Source organism: Crocuta crocuta, unplaced genomic scaffold (assembly GCF_008692635.1).
Source record: "Crocuta crocuta isolate KB4526 unplaced genomic scaffold, BGI_CrCroc_1.0 scaffold48, whole genome shotgun sequence".
Classification (NCBI taxonomy): Eukaryota; Metazoa; Chordata; class Mammalia; order Carnivora; family Hyaenidae; genus Crocuta; species Crocuta crocuta.
In genome coordinates, this window is record NW_027533089.1 from 10,002,490 (window position 1) to 10,022,367 (window position 19,878).

A 19,878-nucleotide genomic window follows, 5' to 3' on the forward strand; every position below is an offset into this window, starting at 1 on the left:
TTAACCATTTCCTAGGTTATGTTGTTTATATTATTGTATTCATTTACCTAANTATTTTTTAAATGGTAAATTTTATGTATATATTTTATCATAATACCTAGCCATATTTAAAAAAAATATTTGTTAGGTAGGATGTTTTTATTGAAGATAACAGAAAACTCAATTCTGGATTTATTTATGGCTTAAATAATAAAGGGGCTTTATTGGTTCATGTACCTGAAAAGTCCAGAAGTAGGATATACTTGAAAAGTTTGGTTTGGTTTCCAGCTTGTTGCATTAGGCATGATTCTGAAGGCTCTGCTTTGCTTGTCATTTTTCATCCATAGGAGGTTTTTTTCATTGTGTTATAAAGGCTAACAAATGAGCCTTATATGTGCTTGTATAATATGCAGAATAAAAAGCTGTAACCCATAATTTCCAGTAAAAGTTTTAAGAGTCACACAGTTTAAGCAAGACCAGAACTAGTCACAATGCAAACAGATAGGATTATCCTGTTTGGTTTAAACCCTCCCTACCAATCAGGGCCTACCTATGGGGTTAAGGATGGGGATAATTCTTATCCTATGATCACTACATAATAAAAGAGAGAAAATAGATCTTGATGTAACAACCATAAAATCTACTCTAAGATATTACAGAGATGAACTATAACTGCCCTGCTCTAAAATGAGATTGTTTTAATAAAGTAATTTATAATATAGTATTACTTTTCAGTTTCTTAAGTTTCTAGTAAAATGTGAAGGAAGTACTAATCCTAGAGCAAAAGGTAGGTTTTAAATGAATAATAAGTAACCTTGGGAAATAAATATGCTTTCACATATATAAATGAACTATATACAGTATGGACTAAGTGCTTGATCTCTAGAGTGAGAGGGTGCATGTATTTTTTTTTATTGATGACTTCTAGTATTTTACTATAAAAATTTTCAAACAGAAGTTGAAAGAGTTGAACAGAGAACTTCACAAACCCACCACCTCCATTCTAGTATTAATATTTTTGATATATTTGTTTCATATGTTGCTTTATTCAATCCTTATCTATCTACCATTCTAGCTATATTGTTTTTGTGTGAGAGAGAGCGCAAGAGTGCAAGTGGGGGAGGGGCAGAGGAAGGAGAGAGAGAATCTCACCCATGTCCATGCCTAGCACAGAGCCCCCAGGCAGGGCTGGATCTTACCACTGTGAGATCATGACCTGAGCCAAAATCAAGAGTCAGATACTTAAACACCTGAGTCACCCAGGAGCCCCTTAGCTAATTTATTTTTTGATGCATTTCAGAGTAAGTTAAAGTTGTTATACTCTATCCCTAATCACTTAAACATACATATCTTTAGGTTATTGATGACCTTTTGACTAAGAGACCCATACATGGACCTCTATGGCTTAAGGCCTCAATATGAATTAGATTATTATAGACATCATAATGGTAAGTGCAAAAATAATTACTGAAAGTAAGTTCCAAGGGTAAAAGTACCTTTAAGCCTTCTATAAATATTACTTTATGTTCTCTTAATATAAAAATTTTTTAATTGCATGACAAAAAGTTACATGTTTAAGGTCTGTTGAATGAAATTACAGAATATCAAGATAATTGATGCATTAGAGTTCTTTAAGTTTGTTACTTACCTAATGGGTTTTGCTTAGGAAACCACTTAACTGGCAATCTGTTGTTATCAGGTAAACCAAAAGAAAACATCAAGAAAATGCAGGTTACTGGTAAATTTATTAGTATAGCTGACATTTTCTCACCTGCTTAATCAGAAAGAACTATGTGGACGTTGCTTGAAAATAGAAAGGTATAAAAATTTTTGCAGAAAAAGTCCTAAACTTTAGATAAGTGAATAAACTGTCTCAGAAGTGAAATTAAATTGTTAACCACTTTTTTTTTGTATTTAATGTATTACGTTTATCTTATCTGTTTACAAGATGAGTATCTGTCAGTACCAACATCAGTATTGTCTTATATGATACAAAACACTGTAGATATTATGCGTGTTACTGACGCTAGACATCAGAAATGAAAAACTATGTGAAAAAGAAATGTATATGTATTTACAGATATAATGATCCATTGATAACAACGAAGCAACGATATGAGAGCTTTATAGTAGCCTAGTGTAACTGATACAATTGCTTCACAGTAACTTGTTAACCACTTTTTAGAATATAATAGTTAACTGGATAATTTTGTCATTGTGTGTAGTTATTTAGTTACCTGATTTCAAGAGGATCCTTACAAGGCTTCAATTCAACATTTAAATGAGAACCCATTTGCAGAATGTAAAAACCACAGACTTTTAGATAAAATGTTATGTGTACATTTTTTTTTAAGTGTTTTATTTATTTCTGAGAGAGAGAGGGAGACAGCGCGAACAGGGGAGGGTCAGAGAGAGAGAGGGAGACACAGAATCCGAAGCAGGCTCCAGGCTCTGAGCTAGCTGTCAGCACAGAGCCCGACGCGGGGCTCGAACCCACGAGCCCTGAGATCATGACCTGAGCCGAAGTCGTATGCTCAACCAACTGAGCCACCCAAGCACCCCGTTATGTGTACATTTTAATTTGTTAAATAGCACCTAGGACATATCTGACTTCACTTCAGTTTTTGAAATATCAGCTATATTCCCTTAAAGCAGAGTATTCAATCAGAATACCTTATGCAGAGCTTTCTGACTGGTGTGTCTGTCATACTGGTATGCTACTAATGTGTGACAAGTGTGCAGGGATGGAGGTCACCTCTAGAGTGCAGAGCTGCTTAATTACCCTTCCTTTGCCCTCAGTTTAGTCAGTATGCCTTACATGCTGTTGTTACAAACATTCCATTTCTTTATTGTAAAATTTCTCAATTGCCCTGTTTTTTATTAAATACTGCCTTTCCTCTAAAGAAATCAGGGTGCAAAATATTTGGCTAAACTTTACTATAAGACTCACCTTTGGGGGAAACAGATCTTTAAAGTCACTTAGTTACTTTTTTGTTGTTGTTTTTGTTTTCTTTTTAAATTTATAGTTTATTGTCAAGTTGGCTTCCATCTAACACCCAGTGCTCATCCCAACAAGTGCCCCCCTCCATGCCCATCACCTATTTTCCCCTCTCCCCACCCCCCATCAAGCCTGAGTTCTCAGTATTTAAGAGCGTCTTGTGGTTTGCCTCTCTCTCTCCCTAAGTATTTTTTCCCCTTCCCCTCCCCTATGGTCTTCTGTTAAGTTCTCCTCTTCCACATATGAATGAAAATGTATAGTATCTGTCTTTCTCTGCCTGACTTACTTCATTTAGCATAATAACCTCACGTTCCATCCATGTTGCTAAAATTGGCCAGATTTCATTCTTTCTCATTGCCATGTAGTATTCCATTGTATGTATAAACCACATCTCCTTGATCCATTCGTCTTTTTTTTTTTTTTTTTTTTTTTTTAATTTAAGTGCTCTCAATACCCAAACTCAGGACACCAAGATCAAGAGTGTCAGCCAGCTGCCCCACTTAGTCACTTCTGTAAAACAGATACAATGATTCCTGTCTTGCCAAACTATTTATCATACAGGTTTCCCTATAGGAAGGTATTAGTATTAATTATTGTTACTGTCCATTCAACAGCCTTTTAGACCTAAGGTACTTTGCATTCTTGCACTTCTGTCTTAGAACATTAAAACTTACCTTGAGCTTTGTTCATATTGAGAGTTTTATTTTGTCCTGCATGATATTATTGTTATGGGATATCCAAAATTTTCAAAAACTGCCTTCACTAGGGAACAGATTTAAAGGTAACTTTTCTAAATCTGATTCTAAACCACAAATCCATCTCCACTGCCTTTCCATCTCATCCACAAGGATTTCTTCTTAGTAGTCGATTGCACTTTCTATTTAATCAATAATTTTAAGGTAATTAATAGGATATGATGCTAAAATTAGACTAAAAAGACGTCAAAGAGGACAGCTGAACACATATACCCAAAGGAGTAATTCTCACCAAAGTAATCCCCTTTGGGAGTATATTTACTTAGTCAGTTGCTGCTGCTGTTTTTCAGGTCACATATGGGATTTGGAAAACCTTCTCTAAGAATAATGCCTTTATTTATCATATGTCAGCAAATATTCTCTCTCCATATTCTTTTTTCTCTTTTCTACATTCTTTTCTTTGTTCTTGACTCACTTACTACTTATTCCTTCTGTTTGACATAATCCTTTCCTACTTTGGGAATACACAGGACTGAGATGGAGTAAGTCTACAACCAAGGAAAATTATGGGAAAGGGTACTTATGAAGCAGACTGAATATGGGTGATGGGTTTTATTAGTCTTTATTATATTACTCTTTTCTATGTTTTTGAAATATTATATTTAAAAAGGAGAGTGAATAAAAATCAGATGCAGGCATAATTACATGTAAGCAGTACTAGACAATTATAAATTGATAATCTGAGTCATTAGCTTAGGGCCATAAATTAAAGTGTACTTTAGCATCCTCATTTTTTTCTTTTTATATTGCAATTCCCATTTAAATAAGTGTGAGCTAAAATAAATATCAGGTAAAGACATGAGGTTTTTGAAAACAAATCCAAGAAAGCTAATTTACTTGATCCTTTTCATAAATCCCCATATATTCTTGCCTGCTTCAGGCAGCCTCCTGTTTTAGAGAACTATGGGGGGAAAATGTGTCAACTGTTCATGCAATTCTTAGGCAATTGTTGGTTGGCTCAGTTAGGAATAATAATAATATCTGTTAAACAGAGTTGTTGTGATGATTACATGTAAAGAGCTTAGAACAGTTCCTAGCACATTGTCAGCCCCAGTCTCTCTCCTCAAGGGTTGCACAAAAGAATTAAATCCCACAAAATATAATTTGAGTAACTATTGTCTCATTTCTTCTGAGTATGGTACATAGTACCACTATAGATACATACGAGGAAAGTTAAATTATTATGTACAGTGATGCTTTGGGCATTAAAGCTTAATTCCTTTGGGGAACCTCAATTGAGAACGTCCGATAAGTGCTCAAGATATGTTGGCTATTATTACTTTGTTTACAAGTAGCAGAAAATTATATTTAAACTGGTTTAGATAATAGAGGCACTTTGTTCATTCATATACAGTAAAACCTTGGATCACGAGTTACTTGTGCTGCAAGTGTTTCACAAGATGAGCAGACATTTCTAATAAATGATAAACTTGATAAACAAGTAATGTCTTACAATACAAGTAGTAGTACATGATGCTGAATGTCACCTGATCACAGCTGAGCCAGTGGTTTTCTCTCTCTCTCTCTCTGGGGATTGTGGGTGATTGTCTCCCGTGTTTGGATGCTTAGTCTCAGGCCACAGTATTTGGGATAAATCAGTGATTTTTCAGAATGTTGGAAGGTGCCCGCAACTGGTCTTTGGGCATTTTTTGTCACTTCAAAGCACCTATGGACAGTCCTTTGGTTTTCTACACAAGAGTAAGCTTAGGAATGCTTTGCTTCATTCTAGGTCAGGCTGACTACAGATGTAGACCCTTTCCTCTGCTGCCTTATTGCCAGTTACTTTAAATAATTTACAGTATGGGGCACCTGGGTAGCTCAGTCGGTTAAGTGGCCAACTTTGGCTCAGGTCATGATGTCACAGTTCGTGAGTTCAAGCCCCGCATCGGGCTCTGGGCTGACAGCTCAGAGCCTGGAGCCTGCTTCAGATTCTGTGTCTCCATCTCTCTCTGCCTTTCCCTGCTCATGCTGTGTGTCTCTCTGTCTCTCAAAAATAAATATTATAAAAATTTTTTAAATTACAGTATATAAGAGTTTATTAATACTGTACTATAGTCAACATCTGTGCAAGCATAGACAATGGTCCCCATGCAGAAAAAGATCCCATTGAGCCCATAGATAGCAGCGATTCCATTAGTGATAGTGAAAGTCGTCCTTCATAGTAACCCTCCTCTCTGAACCAGCCACAAAGGTTTTCAAAGGTAAGTGCAAATTCATCTGGTTCAGTGTGTCATTCATGTCCATTGTTTCTTTAGTGATTTTCTATCTAGTTGATCTATCCATTGCTGTAAGAGGAGTGTTAAGGTTGGTGGGAATGTAAATTGGGGCAGCCCCTCTGGAAAACAGTGTAGAGGTTTCTCAAAAAATTAACAATAAAACTCCCCTATGACCCAGCAATAGCACTGCTAGGAATTTACCCAAGGGATACAGGAGTGCTGATGCATAGGGGCACATGAACCCCAATGTTCATAGCAGCAATTGCCAAATCATGGGAAGAGACTAAGTGTCCATCAACTGATGAGTGGATCAAGAAGTTGTGGTTTATCTATACAGTGGAATGCTACATGGCAATGAGAAAGAATGAAATCTGGCCATTTGTAGCAACGTGGATGGAACTCGAGGGTGTTATGCTGAGCGAAATAAGTCAGTTAGAGAAAGACAGATACCATATGTTTTCACTTATAAGTGGATCAGGAGAAACTTAACAGAGGACCATGGGGGAGAAGAAGGGGAAGAATAGTGGGGGAGAGGGAGGGAGGCAAACCATGAGAGACTCTTTAGTAGTGAGAACAGAGGGTTGATGGGAATGGCAGAGGGGAAGAGAGGTGATGCTCATGGAGAAGGGCACTTGCTGGGATGAGCACTGGTTGTTGGAAACCAACTTGACAATAAACTATGAAAGAGGGAAACAAAAGGTAAGTGCAGGTTACTTTATCTTTCTGTATCTTTTGTATTTTCTTTATTATTTTTTATTATGTTACAGTATTATAATCATTTTTATATGACCATTTTTGGGTTGTGGAATGAATCACCTGAATTTCCATTATTTCTTATGGGGAAATTCGCTTTGATATACAAATGGCTTGGATTATGAGCATACTTCTGAAACAAATTATGCTTGCAAACCAAGGTTTTACTGTAAATGAAAAAAACAGGTAGGGAAGGCTTCAGAGCTGGTTTGTTGAGGATTCTGAGTCAGTATCGCTGCTGTTTTGGTTCTGCCTTTCTCTGGTCAAACATATTTCTTCTTTTTTATTTGAGTATAATTGACACACAACGTTACATTAGTTTCAGATGTACAACTTAGTGATTTGACAAATTTATACATTACTCTATGTTCACCACACATGTGAATCATTTGTGCCATGACATTGCTGTTAGAGCGTCATTGATTATGTTCCTTAAGAGCTGCTTTTTTTCTTGTGACTTATTTATTCCATAACTGGAAGCCTGTACCTCCGTCTCCCCTTCACACCTTTGCCCAACCCCACAAATCTCCTTCCTTCTGGCAGCATCACTTTGTTCTCTATATTTACAGGTCTGAATCTGCTTTTTGTACATTTATTCATTTTTTCATTTTTTTAAGATTCCACTTCCAAGTAGAGTCATATGGTAGTTGTCTTTCGTCGTCTGACTTATTTCACTTAGCATAATAGGTCCATCCGTGTTGTCTCAAATGGTACAGTCTCATCCTTTTTTATGGCTATGTAATAGTCTACTGTGTGTATATGTACACATACACACACTACATCTTCCATCCATTCATCTATTGATGGACACTTAGATTGTGCTCTTCTTGGCTATTGTAAATAATGCTGCAGTGAACATAGGGGTGCATATACCTTTTTGAATTAGTGTGTTTGTTTTCTTTGTGTTAATACCTGATAGTGAAAATATTGGATCAAATGGTTATTCTATTGTTAATTTTTTGAGGAACTTCCATACTGTTTTCTACAATGGATGTACCAATTTACATTCCCACCAGTAGGTCATGAGCATTTCTTGTATTCCACATCTTCGCCAACACTTGTTATTTCTGGTCTTTTTTATTTTAGCCATTTATTCTGACAGGTGTGAAGTGATACTTTATGTGGTTTTGATTTGCATTTCCCTGATGATAAGTAATGTTGAACATCTTTCCCATGCCTTCTTTACAAAACTGTCAGATTCTCTTCCCGTTTTATAATTGGATTGTTTGGGTTTTGGTGTTGAGCTGCATAAGTTCTTTATATATTTTGGATATTAACTCCTTATTAGATATAGCATGTGCAAATATCTTCTCCCATTCAATCAATAAGTTGTCTTTTTGTTTTCTTGATGATTTTCTTTGCAGAAAGCTTTTTATTTTGGTGTAGTCCCAATAGTTTATTTTTGCTTTTGTTTCCCTCACCTTAGGAAACATATCTAGAAAAATGTTGCTACAACCAATGTCAGAGAAATTACTGTCTGTGCCCTCTTCTAGGATTTTTATAGTTTCAGGTGTCCCACTTAGGTCTTTAATTAATTTTGAGAGAGAGAGAGAGAGAGAGAGAAAGAGAGAGAGAGAGAGAGAGTGTGTGTGTGTGTGTGTGTGTGTGTGTGTAGTTTAAGTGATTCAGTTTCGTTTTTCTTTGCATATAGTTGTACAGTTTTCCCACATCATTTATTGAAGAGACTGTCTTTTTCCCCATTGTATTCTTTGCCTCCTTTGTCATAGATTAAATGGCTATATAATAATGGGTTTATTTCTGGAGTTTCTATTATGGAGTTCCATTAATTATGTGTCTGTGTTTTGTTGCCCATACCATACTATTTTGATTACTATAGCTTTGTAGTGTGTATCTTCAAATCTGGTGGTGTGATATGTCCTGTTTTGTTCTTCTTACTCAGTATTGCTTTGTCTCAAGCTAGTATTTCTAACTAAATTTTAAAAATAATTTTTTTTCTTAAATGCAAGCTTATGGCTAAAAATCATAAGGTGTCTGTTGAATATGTTTATGAAGCCTGGCACATTTGGAATATAATTATTAAATTAGTTGTTTTTAAGATGCTTATTTTAAATTAATTTCCACACCCAATGTGGGGCTTGAACTCACAACCCCAAGGTGACCAACTGAGCCAGCCAGGTGCCCCTAAATTAGTTCTTTGCTTAGGTGATTATATGTGATATTCATGTGTTCAAATATATAAGAAAAGTTGTAAAGCCTGTAGGAACAATAGTTGTTCTTTTGTATCTATACAAATATTAGTTAAACTGCTTCAGCAGGCCCTATTCCAGTAAAAGGTTTTTAAGCAGGTGGCCAAAAGGAGAAAAACAAAAAACCAAAAGGAGTGGGCTTATAAGAATAGCTTGATGAAAGGATTTGAAGAACAAACTAAAGGTACATAAGAATGCAGTTGAGATGGCAAGGACAGTTCGTGCAGAAAAGCAATTCTGTTGGTGTGATACCTTGACTTTATAGGGGAGCCACTCATTCTGTTACTGGAGCAGTTCTAGTGAGTTCTTTCTGCCAAGGATGTTGGGAGATGTGTAGAGGAAAGTAGAGCATGCACTTGGCTGCAGTGACAGGACCAAACCAGGTCCAGGGTCCCTTCTTACTGTGAATGGAAAGAGCAGTAGAGAGCTCCACATTGAAAAGTGCTCTGTGTTACAACTCATTACTCTCAAGGTAATTTTACAGGACCTACAGAACATTTTATTTATTTATTTATTTTTAGAGAGAGACTACAAATGGGGAGGGCAGGGCAGTGAAGCGGGGAGAAAAAGAGAGAGAGAGAAGGAATGAGAATCTTAAGCAGGCTCCACGCTCATCACAGAGCCTGATGCAGGGCTTGATCCATGACCCTGGGATCATGACCTGAGCTGAATTTAAGATTGGGATTCTCAACCAGCTGAGCTACCCAGGTGCCCCTCTACAGCACATTTAAAAACCTACTTTTAAAAAACCTACACATATTTAGGTAGCACTAAGATAACTTTTATAGAAACTTCAAGCTCTTTCAAATTGAAATGTGTATCTTCTCTGTAGGTACTTGAATGATCTTCAAGTTGCAGTCTTAAGAGATAGTAACAAGTATAGAACAGTGTATACAGTGTCTGTAGTATTAGTAAAAATATGTGTGTGTATACAAATATGTTTGGATACATATATACAAGATATCATGAGAAGATTACAGTAAAAAACTGTCAACCATGATTGTCTCCATGGAAGGAAACCAAGTGATGGGTGACTGTTAAAAGTAAACTAGAACTTTGCTGGTATCTGGAGTTACTCAGTAGTTTTAATAGATGTCTCTGGATCAGAGCTTCCTAACATTTTAAGCAACAACACATGGCTTTTAGAAATAATCTGGTAATATCAAAAACAACTCATTTTTTACTCTCTAATAAGCCCTATGTCTTATTTGTTTTGAAAACAAAGTCACATTTGTTTTCAGAAGGTATAAGAAAAAGGCAGCTTCGCCCCTTCCCAATTTATATCCTGGAAAATGATCACATACAGTTCTGAAACTAGCTCTTAGAATTGGAACACCTTTTAATCAGCCATATCTAGAACCCCCACCATACATTCCTAAGCTAATTAAATAAGGGACTCAGAGCTGTCCTTCCCATTTTAAGAGTGGTTTGCAGAACCTTTTCTTTTTTCTCTTTCTTCTCTGGTCACCAAGCAAAAGCTCATTCCCATTGTAGCTGTGGGAGGCTCACTGCCTTATCAACTAAGCATTGAATCTCTTGTGGTATGGATAGAAAATCATTTGTCCTCAAAATAACTAAGAAAATGCCTTTGACAAATATCATGTTTGCACGTATAGGAGGATTAGGAGGAACTTAACGGAGGACCATGGGGGAGAAGAAGGGGGGAAATGGTGGGGGAAAGGGAGAGAGGCAAACCATGAGAGACTCTTGAATGCTGAGAACAATTGGAGGACTGATGGGTTTGGGGGGGAGGGGGGAGATGGGCATGAAGGAGGGCACTTGTGGGGATGAGCACTCACTGTTATATGGAAACCAACTTGACAATAAACTATTTGTAAAAATAAATAAATAAACATTAAAAAAATAAAGAAAATGCCTTTGAAATTCTAGGGTAATCTTTTCACTAGCAGACCATTCAACTGTTGGTTTCTACGAGTTTCTCAAAATGTACATTTTATAAGTTTTATTTGTTGTAAACAAATTCCACTAAGCATTATGTAGAAATAATCAGTACAGTTTACTATAAGTTACTTTTTAGAGATAGTTTGAGAACAGATTTGTTCAGAATTTAGCTAGTTAAAGGATATGCCTTATGCTATTCTGTATCTTAAAATATTTGAGTACATGCTGTGAAAGTTGTCTCTTGTTTTTGGTTTGTTTTATTGTCATAAAACAGAAAGAAGAAGGAAAGCTTCAAGGACAGCTTAACAAGTCTGATTCTAACCAGTATATTAGGGAACTGAAAGATCAGATAGCAGAGCTGAATCATGAGGTAAGTGATAAATTTTGATCTTCACATATTTCTTTCTTCCTTCCTCTGTATTGTAACAACACTGTATTACTGGTTATGACAGACTCTTTCGTGATAAATATTTTCTGTGAATCCTGATTATAATTAAATAATAATATTTTAGAAAACTGTCTTATTTTAAACAAAATTTGTTCTGTTCCAATATTGAGGATTAATTTTCCTTTAGCCTTTTTATTGTCATCTAAAATGCTCACTTAATATTTGCATGGCAAATTTTTTTATTGTAATCTGAAAACCTTCGATAATTTGTCTAGGTGTCAAAGTCACTTCAGTTAAACTAAAATTTTCTTTCTACCTATAGATACATTAGTGTTATTTACCGTTGTGGATAAAGGGAAGTCTTTTTACTTTTGTCTTCTTATTCCCTTCATGGTGGTATTACTGAGATTGCAAAAAAAGGATACTTGCCTAATATCAGTTAACAGATTTCTTAGTATCTAAACACTTTTTAAACTGGCACTACCTCGAATCTGTGAAATTTGACTCAAGAAATTTTCAGAAAGTAGTATTAAGAACTCTACTAACTAATTTAAATTAATGTGTTTTGATTAAAGAGATACTTTTTGTTAATGTGGCTTTAGGTCAATTTCCTTGACCTTTATTATTTTCTAATGTTAACTATTTATCTAAACATGAATACAAAAGCAAGTTTCTTACCTTACATTATTTATACAGTAAAGTTTATTCACAGTGGTAGATTTGAATGGGTAATATAAACCTCATTTGTTAAGAAAGAAACTCATTTTGACCACTAAATTAATTTAAACCTCAAAGTTTGGACATTACTCTTTCCTGGTTTTACATCCTTCAGTTAAAGCCTGAGTGTTTTGGGTCCAGGAGGTAGTCAATCTAAGTAAATTCTGAGTGAAGAAACAAAACATTAACAAAGATGGTAAATCTTCAATGCGGTTTAATTATAACTTGTCCTGAAATTATTAGTATTCCTTATTCCTGTCATTTGCAACCATGATAGCAGTTAATGGATTCAGGATTATGAACAATCTTTACTTACTTATTTGTGTGCATTTTTTAAATAATCTGATCTAAGCTTTGTGTGAAAGAACAAATAAGATGTTCTAAAACTCTTACTGTTTTGGGAACCCTAGGAATTATTTCTTGTATTGAAAAGCTTTTCTCAAAAGAAATTTTGACTAGAATAAAGCAATCTCCCCCTTATAATTTTGACTTAGAGTGATAAGGAAGCTTTAATGTTGGTAAATTAAGAAAACTGTATGTGAATTGACTTTATTTCCAAGCCTAGTCTAAAAACCAGCCAGCAAACATTAATTTTGCCTGTCATGTACCTTAACTAAAAATAATGCTATTCTCCTTATCAGGACTGGGAAAAAAACGTTTACAAGATGTCTTACTTTAATGCCATTTTTTATGTGTGGTCTGTGAAAAATAATCTTTGGTCTTACACAAACATGGAAAGAAAATCAATAGAGTAGAATTTTCTACTATTAAAGAGATAGATTGTATAAATTGAAAACAAGAACAGCTTGTGGTGAGATGCTAATTTTGTTTACTCATACTATTCAAAGTACGCGGGTCCCTGGTTTAAGCATGCCCCAGTGAGAAAACATGGTAGAGAAGAGGGTGACTACAGTGCAGGTGGGGACCACACAAGAGTGCAGAGGTGAGAGTGACTGAGCATGGGTCTGAGAGTTTAGAGGCCAGACTCGATTAAGAGTTAATGTGGCTAAGTTGTGGGAAATAAGGATAGATTAATAGAACCAGCTTATGGTGAATCGTCAAAACTAGAATAGATTAAGTTACTAGATAAAATATACCATTATAAATCTTTAGTTAGAGGTTCATTTTCATTATGTTTTCTGAGCAGATTTTAATACCTTCACCTGTTTAAAAGTTTTGTAACTAAAGAATGAGTAAGTGAAAACAAGTGAAAGTTTAAACCAAGATAATAGCTGTAAGTACATTTATTATACACATTACTATTTGTTGGACCAGCTTCTTAAAAGGGGTAAATAAGGAATCACTTTTTCATTCTAGTGATTTTTTATTCTTTGTGCCATAGTATTTCACAATACAGAAAAACAACAACAACCCATAACGAAGGTCCTCTCTCTCCAACCTAACTTTTGCCTGTGTGCTAGAATTTGCTAGAATCTTTAGCTTTCAACATAAAAATTAACTTTCAAGTATTAATGTTATAACTGAACATGTGACTATTAATATTTTCTTAGCTGATTTTTATACTTCTTGAAATGTTGCAGATTCATCTTCCTGAAGTTACAGAAATTCTGTACATGCTCTAACAACTGTGATCACTTAGTATAGTCATCTCTATGAAATAATAGAGAGGATTTAGTGGGTTATTTTTTATGACGGGCTGAGTATATTGTTGATTTACAAAAAACAGTAGTAATAGTTACTATTTATTGAGTACCCTCTGTTGGCCAAGATTTGTGTCACACACTTCATATTTATTATTACTAACCTTCATAATAATCCCACATGATGGTGTTATTCTCAGTTGAGTAACAGACAATAATTAAGTAACTTGCCAGGGTTATGCAAGTAGTAAATAGTTTAACTAGGCATGAATCAAGCTGGCCTATCCTTTTCTGTGCTGTTTACACACATTAAATTAGAAAATATGTCATCAATATTTAAAAATCTAAAGAATCTCAGTTAATGACAATATTTTAACTGTGTAGTTCCCCCTGACACATTATTTCGCATACATCCAGTAAGTGAATTCTGCAAATGTCCTAGCAGCAAGAGCTCCCTCTCTCTCCCTGCTAGCATTGCAAATGGAAATTTATCTTCACTTCCTGCAGTTTACTGTGATCCATCCAAATGCCTTCTCTGACTCCCAACCCCTGCAGTTTCTACCGTCACTTTCTAATTATGCTTTCAATTTTACCTACTTCACATAGAAAATTTTTATTTGGAGACTTTTACACCCTACCAAGACCCTCAGAGAAGCCACTGTGGAAACCTTTGCTGCCCCAGATGTGGCAAGAGCCGTGGCTAAATCCTCCCATATTCCTAAATCCTGCCCTTATGACATACATAGAAAAGAAGCAGGTCCCAACTCAAGTGTGTTCCTTATTCCATCTTCCCCACCTCCTACCCTCCCATCCATCTATCGTCACAGCTCTTACTAGGCACTGGGTTTAGAACTAAAGATAAAGATCGAAACACAACTGCTATCCCTCAAGGAGCTCACAGTCTAACAACAGAAGTAGGTATACAAATAAACAAATTGCAGTACATAATGAAAAATATGGCATTTAGTGTTACCATTCATTTAATAGTCACTCTGTGCCAGACATTGTCCTAAATGTTATACTTACATTATTTCTTTTAATCTTCACAACATTTCTATAAAGTAAGTAGCATCATTATTACTCACATTTTACATGTAATAAAACTGAAGCTCTGGGGTATTAAATAACTCCCCATGGTCATAGGCTAATTAGTGATAGAAATAGGGTGTTAGTTCAGGCTATATGACTCTTAAGCCCATTCATGCACTTAACCGCCATATGTCATAGCCTCCTTTGAAATATACAGGAATGAAATGGTAACAGCATCTGGGGTGGGTTTTGAAAAATGAAAAGAAATTTATCAGGCAGATTGGGCATCAGGAATATTTAATCAGTTATATAAACCAAAATTGTAGTTTCTAGGAATTTGAATAAGCCATGTACTTTTGCAACATAGGTCTGTCTTCTCATAGCTACTGATAATTAAAGACAGAATATTTTCTAAATGCCAGGAAAGGGAGCTAGAAGAACGTAGAAGGTTGTTCTCATTTAGTAGCCAAAGAAAATATACTCAAGACTCATTTTAGGTGTAGACATACTGAGAAGTATAATCCTATGGTTCAGCCAAATTACCAGTTGACTAGGCTTCTCTGGGTCCTTTGGAGCCTTGCTGCCATTTACAGTATTCTGTAGGTAAATGCATGCTAAGCAGCTGATTTGGGAATGTTTTTGAATACAGGTTAAATATTTTCACTTGCTTCTGATGGTGATATGTTGTGGTAGATGTTCTAGGAATAGGTAAATTTATTCCAGTTTTCAATTAAACAGCTTCGCTGAATATTTATGATGTCATAATAGTTTTAATGTACTTTATGTTCTTAAACTCTCATGAAAGTAATTCTAGTTATGTTTGTTTAGTAGGTTTTCTACATAGAAAAAGTTCTCTCTTTTTTTTAAATGCTTAACTTATTTTTGAGAGAGACAGAGCGCAAGTTGGGGAGGGGCAGAGAGAGAAGGAGACACAGAATCTGAAGCAGGCTCCAGGCTCTGAGCTGTGAACACAGAGCCCAATGAAGGGCTCAAACCCACAAACCATGAGATCATGACCTGAGCCAAAGTTGGACACTTAACTGACTGAGCCACCCAGGCATCCCTCTCATTGTGGTTTTAATTGTGTACTTCCCTAATTACAAATAAATTGAGTAACTTTCCCCCTAGCACCTAGAACAATGTTGCCATATAGTAGGTACTCCATGAAAAAAAAATAAATGGTTACAAAAGGCTTTGCTAATAAGGTAACATATAAGCTGTGATAGGAATGCTAAGAAGCTTCCTGATGTGCTTAAATCAGTGGAAAGAACATTCTAGGCAGAAGGAAGAAAAATAGCAGAAAGACCTTAGAAGAAAATGTAATGGACTTTGTAAGAAATCATACTAATGTGCCTGGAGTATAGTAGAGAATGGGGAAAAAATGGTAGGAGATAAGATTAAAGAGGTAGATGAGGTCAAATCCTATATGGTGCTTTATAAGCCAGGATAAATGTTTGTGTTTTATTTTTGGTAGGTTTTGTTGTTTTAATTTTATTTGAGAGGGAGAAAGAAAGTGCAAGCAGGGGAGAAAGGCAGAGGGAGAGAGACAGAATCTCAAGCAGACTCCATGCTCAGCGCAGAGCCAACTTGGGGCTTGATCACATGACCATGAGATCATGACTTGAGCAGAAATCAAGAGTTGGACACTTAGGGCACCTGGGTGACTCAGTTGGTTAAGCATCCAACTCTTGGTTTTAGCTCTGGTCATGATTCCATGGTTCATGGGTTTGAGCCCCACAATGGACTCTGTGCTGACAGTACAGGCTTGCTTGAGATTTTCTCTCTCTCCCTCTCTCTCTCTCCCTCCCTCTCTCTCTCTCTCTCTCCCTCCCTCCCTCTCCCTCTCCCTCTCCCTCCCTCCCCCTCTGCCCCTCCTCTGCTCATGTTCTCTCTCTCTCAAAAATAAATAAACTTTAAAAAAGTTAGACACTCAACCGACTCATCACCCATGCACCACAGCCTTTGTATGGTTTTGTGGGGTTTTTTTGTTTGTTCATTTATTTATTTTGAGAGAGAGAGTACAAGTGGGGGTGGGGCAGAGAGAGAGGGAAAGAGAGAGAATCCCAGTTTGATGTGGGACTCAAATTCACAAATGGTGAGATCATGACCTGAGCTGAAACCAAGAGTCCCACACTTAACTGACTGAACCACCCAGGTGCCCGCCTTTAGATGGTTTTAAGCAGAGTGATGTGATCTGATTCACCCTTCCTGCTTTATGGAGAATTGATTATAGCAGAACTAGAATAGGAACAGAGAATGGAAGCTGTTAAAATAGTTTAGGGAAGAGCAAAGGTGGCTTAGAAGCATGGGAGAAGTAGAATTATTAGCAGCATGAATATATTAGAGTATGTTTCAGAGGTTGAGAATTTGCTGATGGATCATATGGGGGATAAGATAGTCAGTGACTCCAGAGATCTTTGGCTTGACAATTGAATGATTGGTGCCATTTACTGAGGTTGGAGAGGGCAAAAGATCAAGAGCTCTGTTTTGTTTATATTAAATGTTGAGATTCCTGTTAAACATGAACATGAAAATATGAGGTGGGCAATGGAAATGTGAATATGAGGTTCTAAAAAGAGGTTAGGACTAAAAGTAGGTAGTCATTGGTATATAAATAATATTCATGGATAAAGATAAGGGGGTCCAGGAGTGCTCTTGACCTTTAGATCAAGAAAGCCAGCAAAGGAGATCAAAACTACCAGTGAGTTGGGAGGGAAACTGACAGCTGTGGATATAGAAGCCCCAGAAAAGAGACTTTTAAGAAGGGAGCATTTCTTTTTTTTTTTCTTCTTAAATAGTTTATTGTCAAGTTGGTTTCCATATAATACCCAGTGCTTATCCCAACAAGTGCCCTCCTCCACGTCCATCACCCCCCTTCCCCTCTCCCCCACTCCCATTAGCCCTCAGTTTGTTCTCAGCATTCAAGAGTCTCTCATGGTTTGCCTCCCTCCCAGCTCCCCCACTATTTCCCCCCTTCTTCTCCCTCATGGTCCTCTGTTAAGTTCCTCCTAATCCACCTATACGTGCAAACATATGGTATCTGTCCTTCTCTGCCTGACTTATTTCACTCAGTATAACACCCTCAAGGTCCATCCATGTTGCTACACATGGCCAGATTTCATTCTTTCTCATTGCCATGTAGTATTCCATGGTATAGATAAACCACATCTTCTTGATCCATTGGTCCGTTGATGGACACTTAGGCTCTTTCCATGTTTTGGCTATTGTTGAGAGTGCTGCTATGAACATTGGGGTACATGTGCCCCTATGCATCAGCACTCCTATATCCCTTGGGTAAATTCCTAGCAGTGCTATTGGTGGGTCCTAGGGGAGTTCTATTGTTAATTTTTTGAGGAACCTCCACACTGTTTTCCCAGAGGGGCTGCACCTGTTTACATTCCCACCAACAGAAGAAGGGAGCATTTCAACATAGTTATTTTAATTAGATTTTAAACTTCCCTGGTCCTCTGGAAGAATGAATTTATTAAGAAGATTTCTTCAACATTTTTTTGGTCATTTATCAGAGAGTGATGGATGATTTATGAAAGAACTTGACAGGAGGAATTGTCTGTCACTGAACAATTACTGAGATCCCCTTCCTGAAGAACTTAGAGAAATGTAAGCTATTTTAGGACAGAGCTTGCCAAATAATAAAACAAAACATGATTATAGGATGCTATAATAATATACAACCCAGGTAGGTGAAACCAACTTTGTGCTGGTCCCCAGTACACAGAAGGTCTTCTGTTATCCTCCTGTCTTCTCTGTTGAGGAGGCAATTTAAGTTATCCTATGTCACAAGAATCTTCTTTTATTTCTACTAGCCAAGTACAAAATTAGGAATTTGAGTTAATAAAAAGAAATCTAAACAAAGCCCATTCTGAAGTTTGGCTTAGAAAATGTTTATACATAGAGGCACCTGAATACCTCAGTCAATTAAACGTCCAGTTCTTGATTTCAGGGTCATGATTTGAACCCCACATCAGGCTCCACACTGGACGTGGAGCTTCCTTAAGGTTCTCTGACTCTCCCTCTCCCTCTGCTCATACCCTTGCGTGTGCACTCTCTAGTGCACGCACACACACACGCTCGCGCACCCTCTCTCTCCCCCTCTCTCTAAGAAAAAAATGTTTATATGTGAGTACTCCTTTCTAAATTTTGATTACTGTTTATGTATGCTTGAGCTATAGATTTAGTTAAATATCTACCAAAAAGCATTTTAATGTCCTATTATTAATATGTTTAATATGTATATTCATTTGTTACTAACAATAATTTTTTCAAATGAGGAACTTTCAGAATCAAATGACAGACTACCCTTTTGTAACTGTTTGAATCTTTTTTTCCTTTTTCTGTGTTCTTCAGTTTAAAAGTAGTTTAGTATATGCACAAAGTGAGCACCAATTTAAAAGTAGTTAAAAATCACCTGGACTTGAATTTATTTTTAAGACACTTGGAGACTCATTCAACATTCAAATTCATCTAGGCTTTAAACCAGAATATTAAAGGTTGAAAAGGGGTTAGTAATTTGGCTCTCTACTTACTGGCAGCTGTTTTTTTCTTCTTTATTTCAAACTGAAACGTTATTTTTGTTTTTTTTTTTTTTAACTGTGTGCTTATTCTGTATTGACTGTTTCTACCTGTCTTTATTTCCTTTTAAATCTTGCAAAACTGTGAGTATTTTAACTAGTTTACAGAAGATATCCTAAAATAGAATTGACATTTTTACAAATTGCATTGATAGCAACAGTATACTGGTAGAGGCAGAAATAAGGAACAAAAATAGTGTTTTCTTTTGTACAGATGTCTGTTGATAATCGAATCTTAGATTTAGAATTATTAATTTAGAAAAATTTCAATACATGGAGTTATAAGCTTTCATGCATAGTGTTACAGTAAAAAGTGCAGTGTTTCTGATGTGGCAGCTGCTTCTTTTTTTTTTTTTTTTTTTTTTTTTTTTTTTTTTGGGGGGGAGNGGAGGGTCAGAGAGAGAAAGAGATCTAGAATCTGAAGCAGGCTCCAGGCTCTGAGCTAGCTGTCTGCACAGAGCCTGATGTGGGGCTCTAATCCACAAACTGTGAGATCCCGACCTGATTGGACGCTTGACCAACTGAGCCACCCAGGTGCTACCACTCCCTCCATGTGGCAGCTTCTTAACAAAAGAACGTATTCCCTTAAATTTGTTCTTTCTCTAGTTAGAGCAATGTAAAATATCATGCAGGAGCTCACACAAGCCTTAGTAGGTATAGCCTTATAGGTAATTTGTTTTTCTTTGCTGCCAGAAGATTTCTTGTAGATGAGAGATCATATTTGTACTCCTATGAAAATTGTCT

General features: G+C 36.3%; 1 protein-coding gene across 6 annotated transcripts in view; it reads left to right on the top strand.

Moving 5' to 3' along the window:
• The window catches only part of EVI5 (ecotropic viral integration site 5), a 208,024-nt gene that overhangs the window by 161,674 nt on the left and 26,472 nt on the right, over positions 1-19,878 (top strand). For all 6 annotated transcript variants that reach the window (XM_077746019.1, XM_077746021.1, XM_077746022.1 and 3 more), the window contains one exon: positions 11,085-11,180. In XM_077746019.1, coding sequence (XP_077602145.1) covers positions 11,085-11,180 — 96 coding nt within the window. The remainder of the gene's footprint in view (positions 1-11,084; positions 11,181-19,878) is intronic.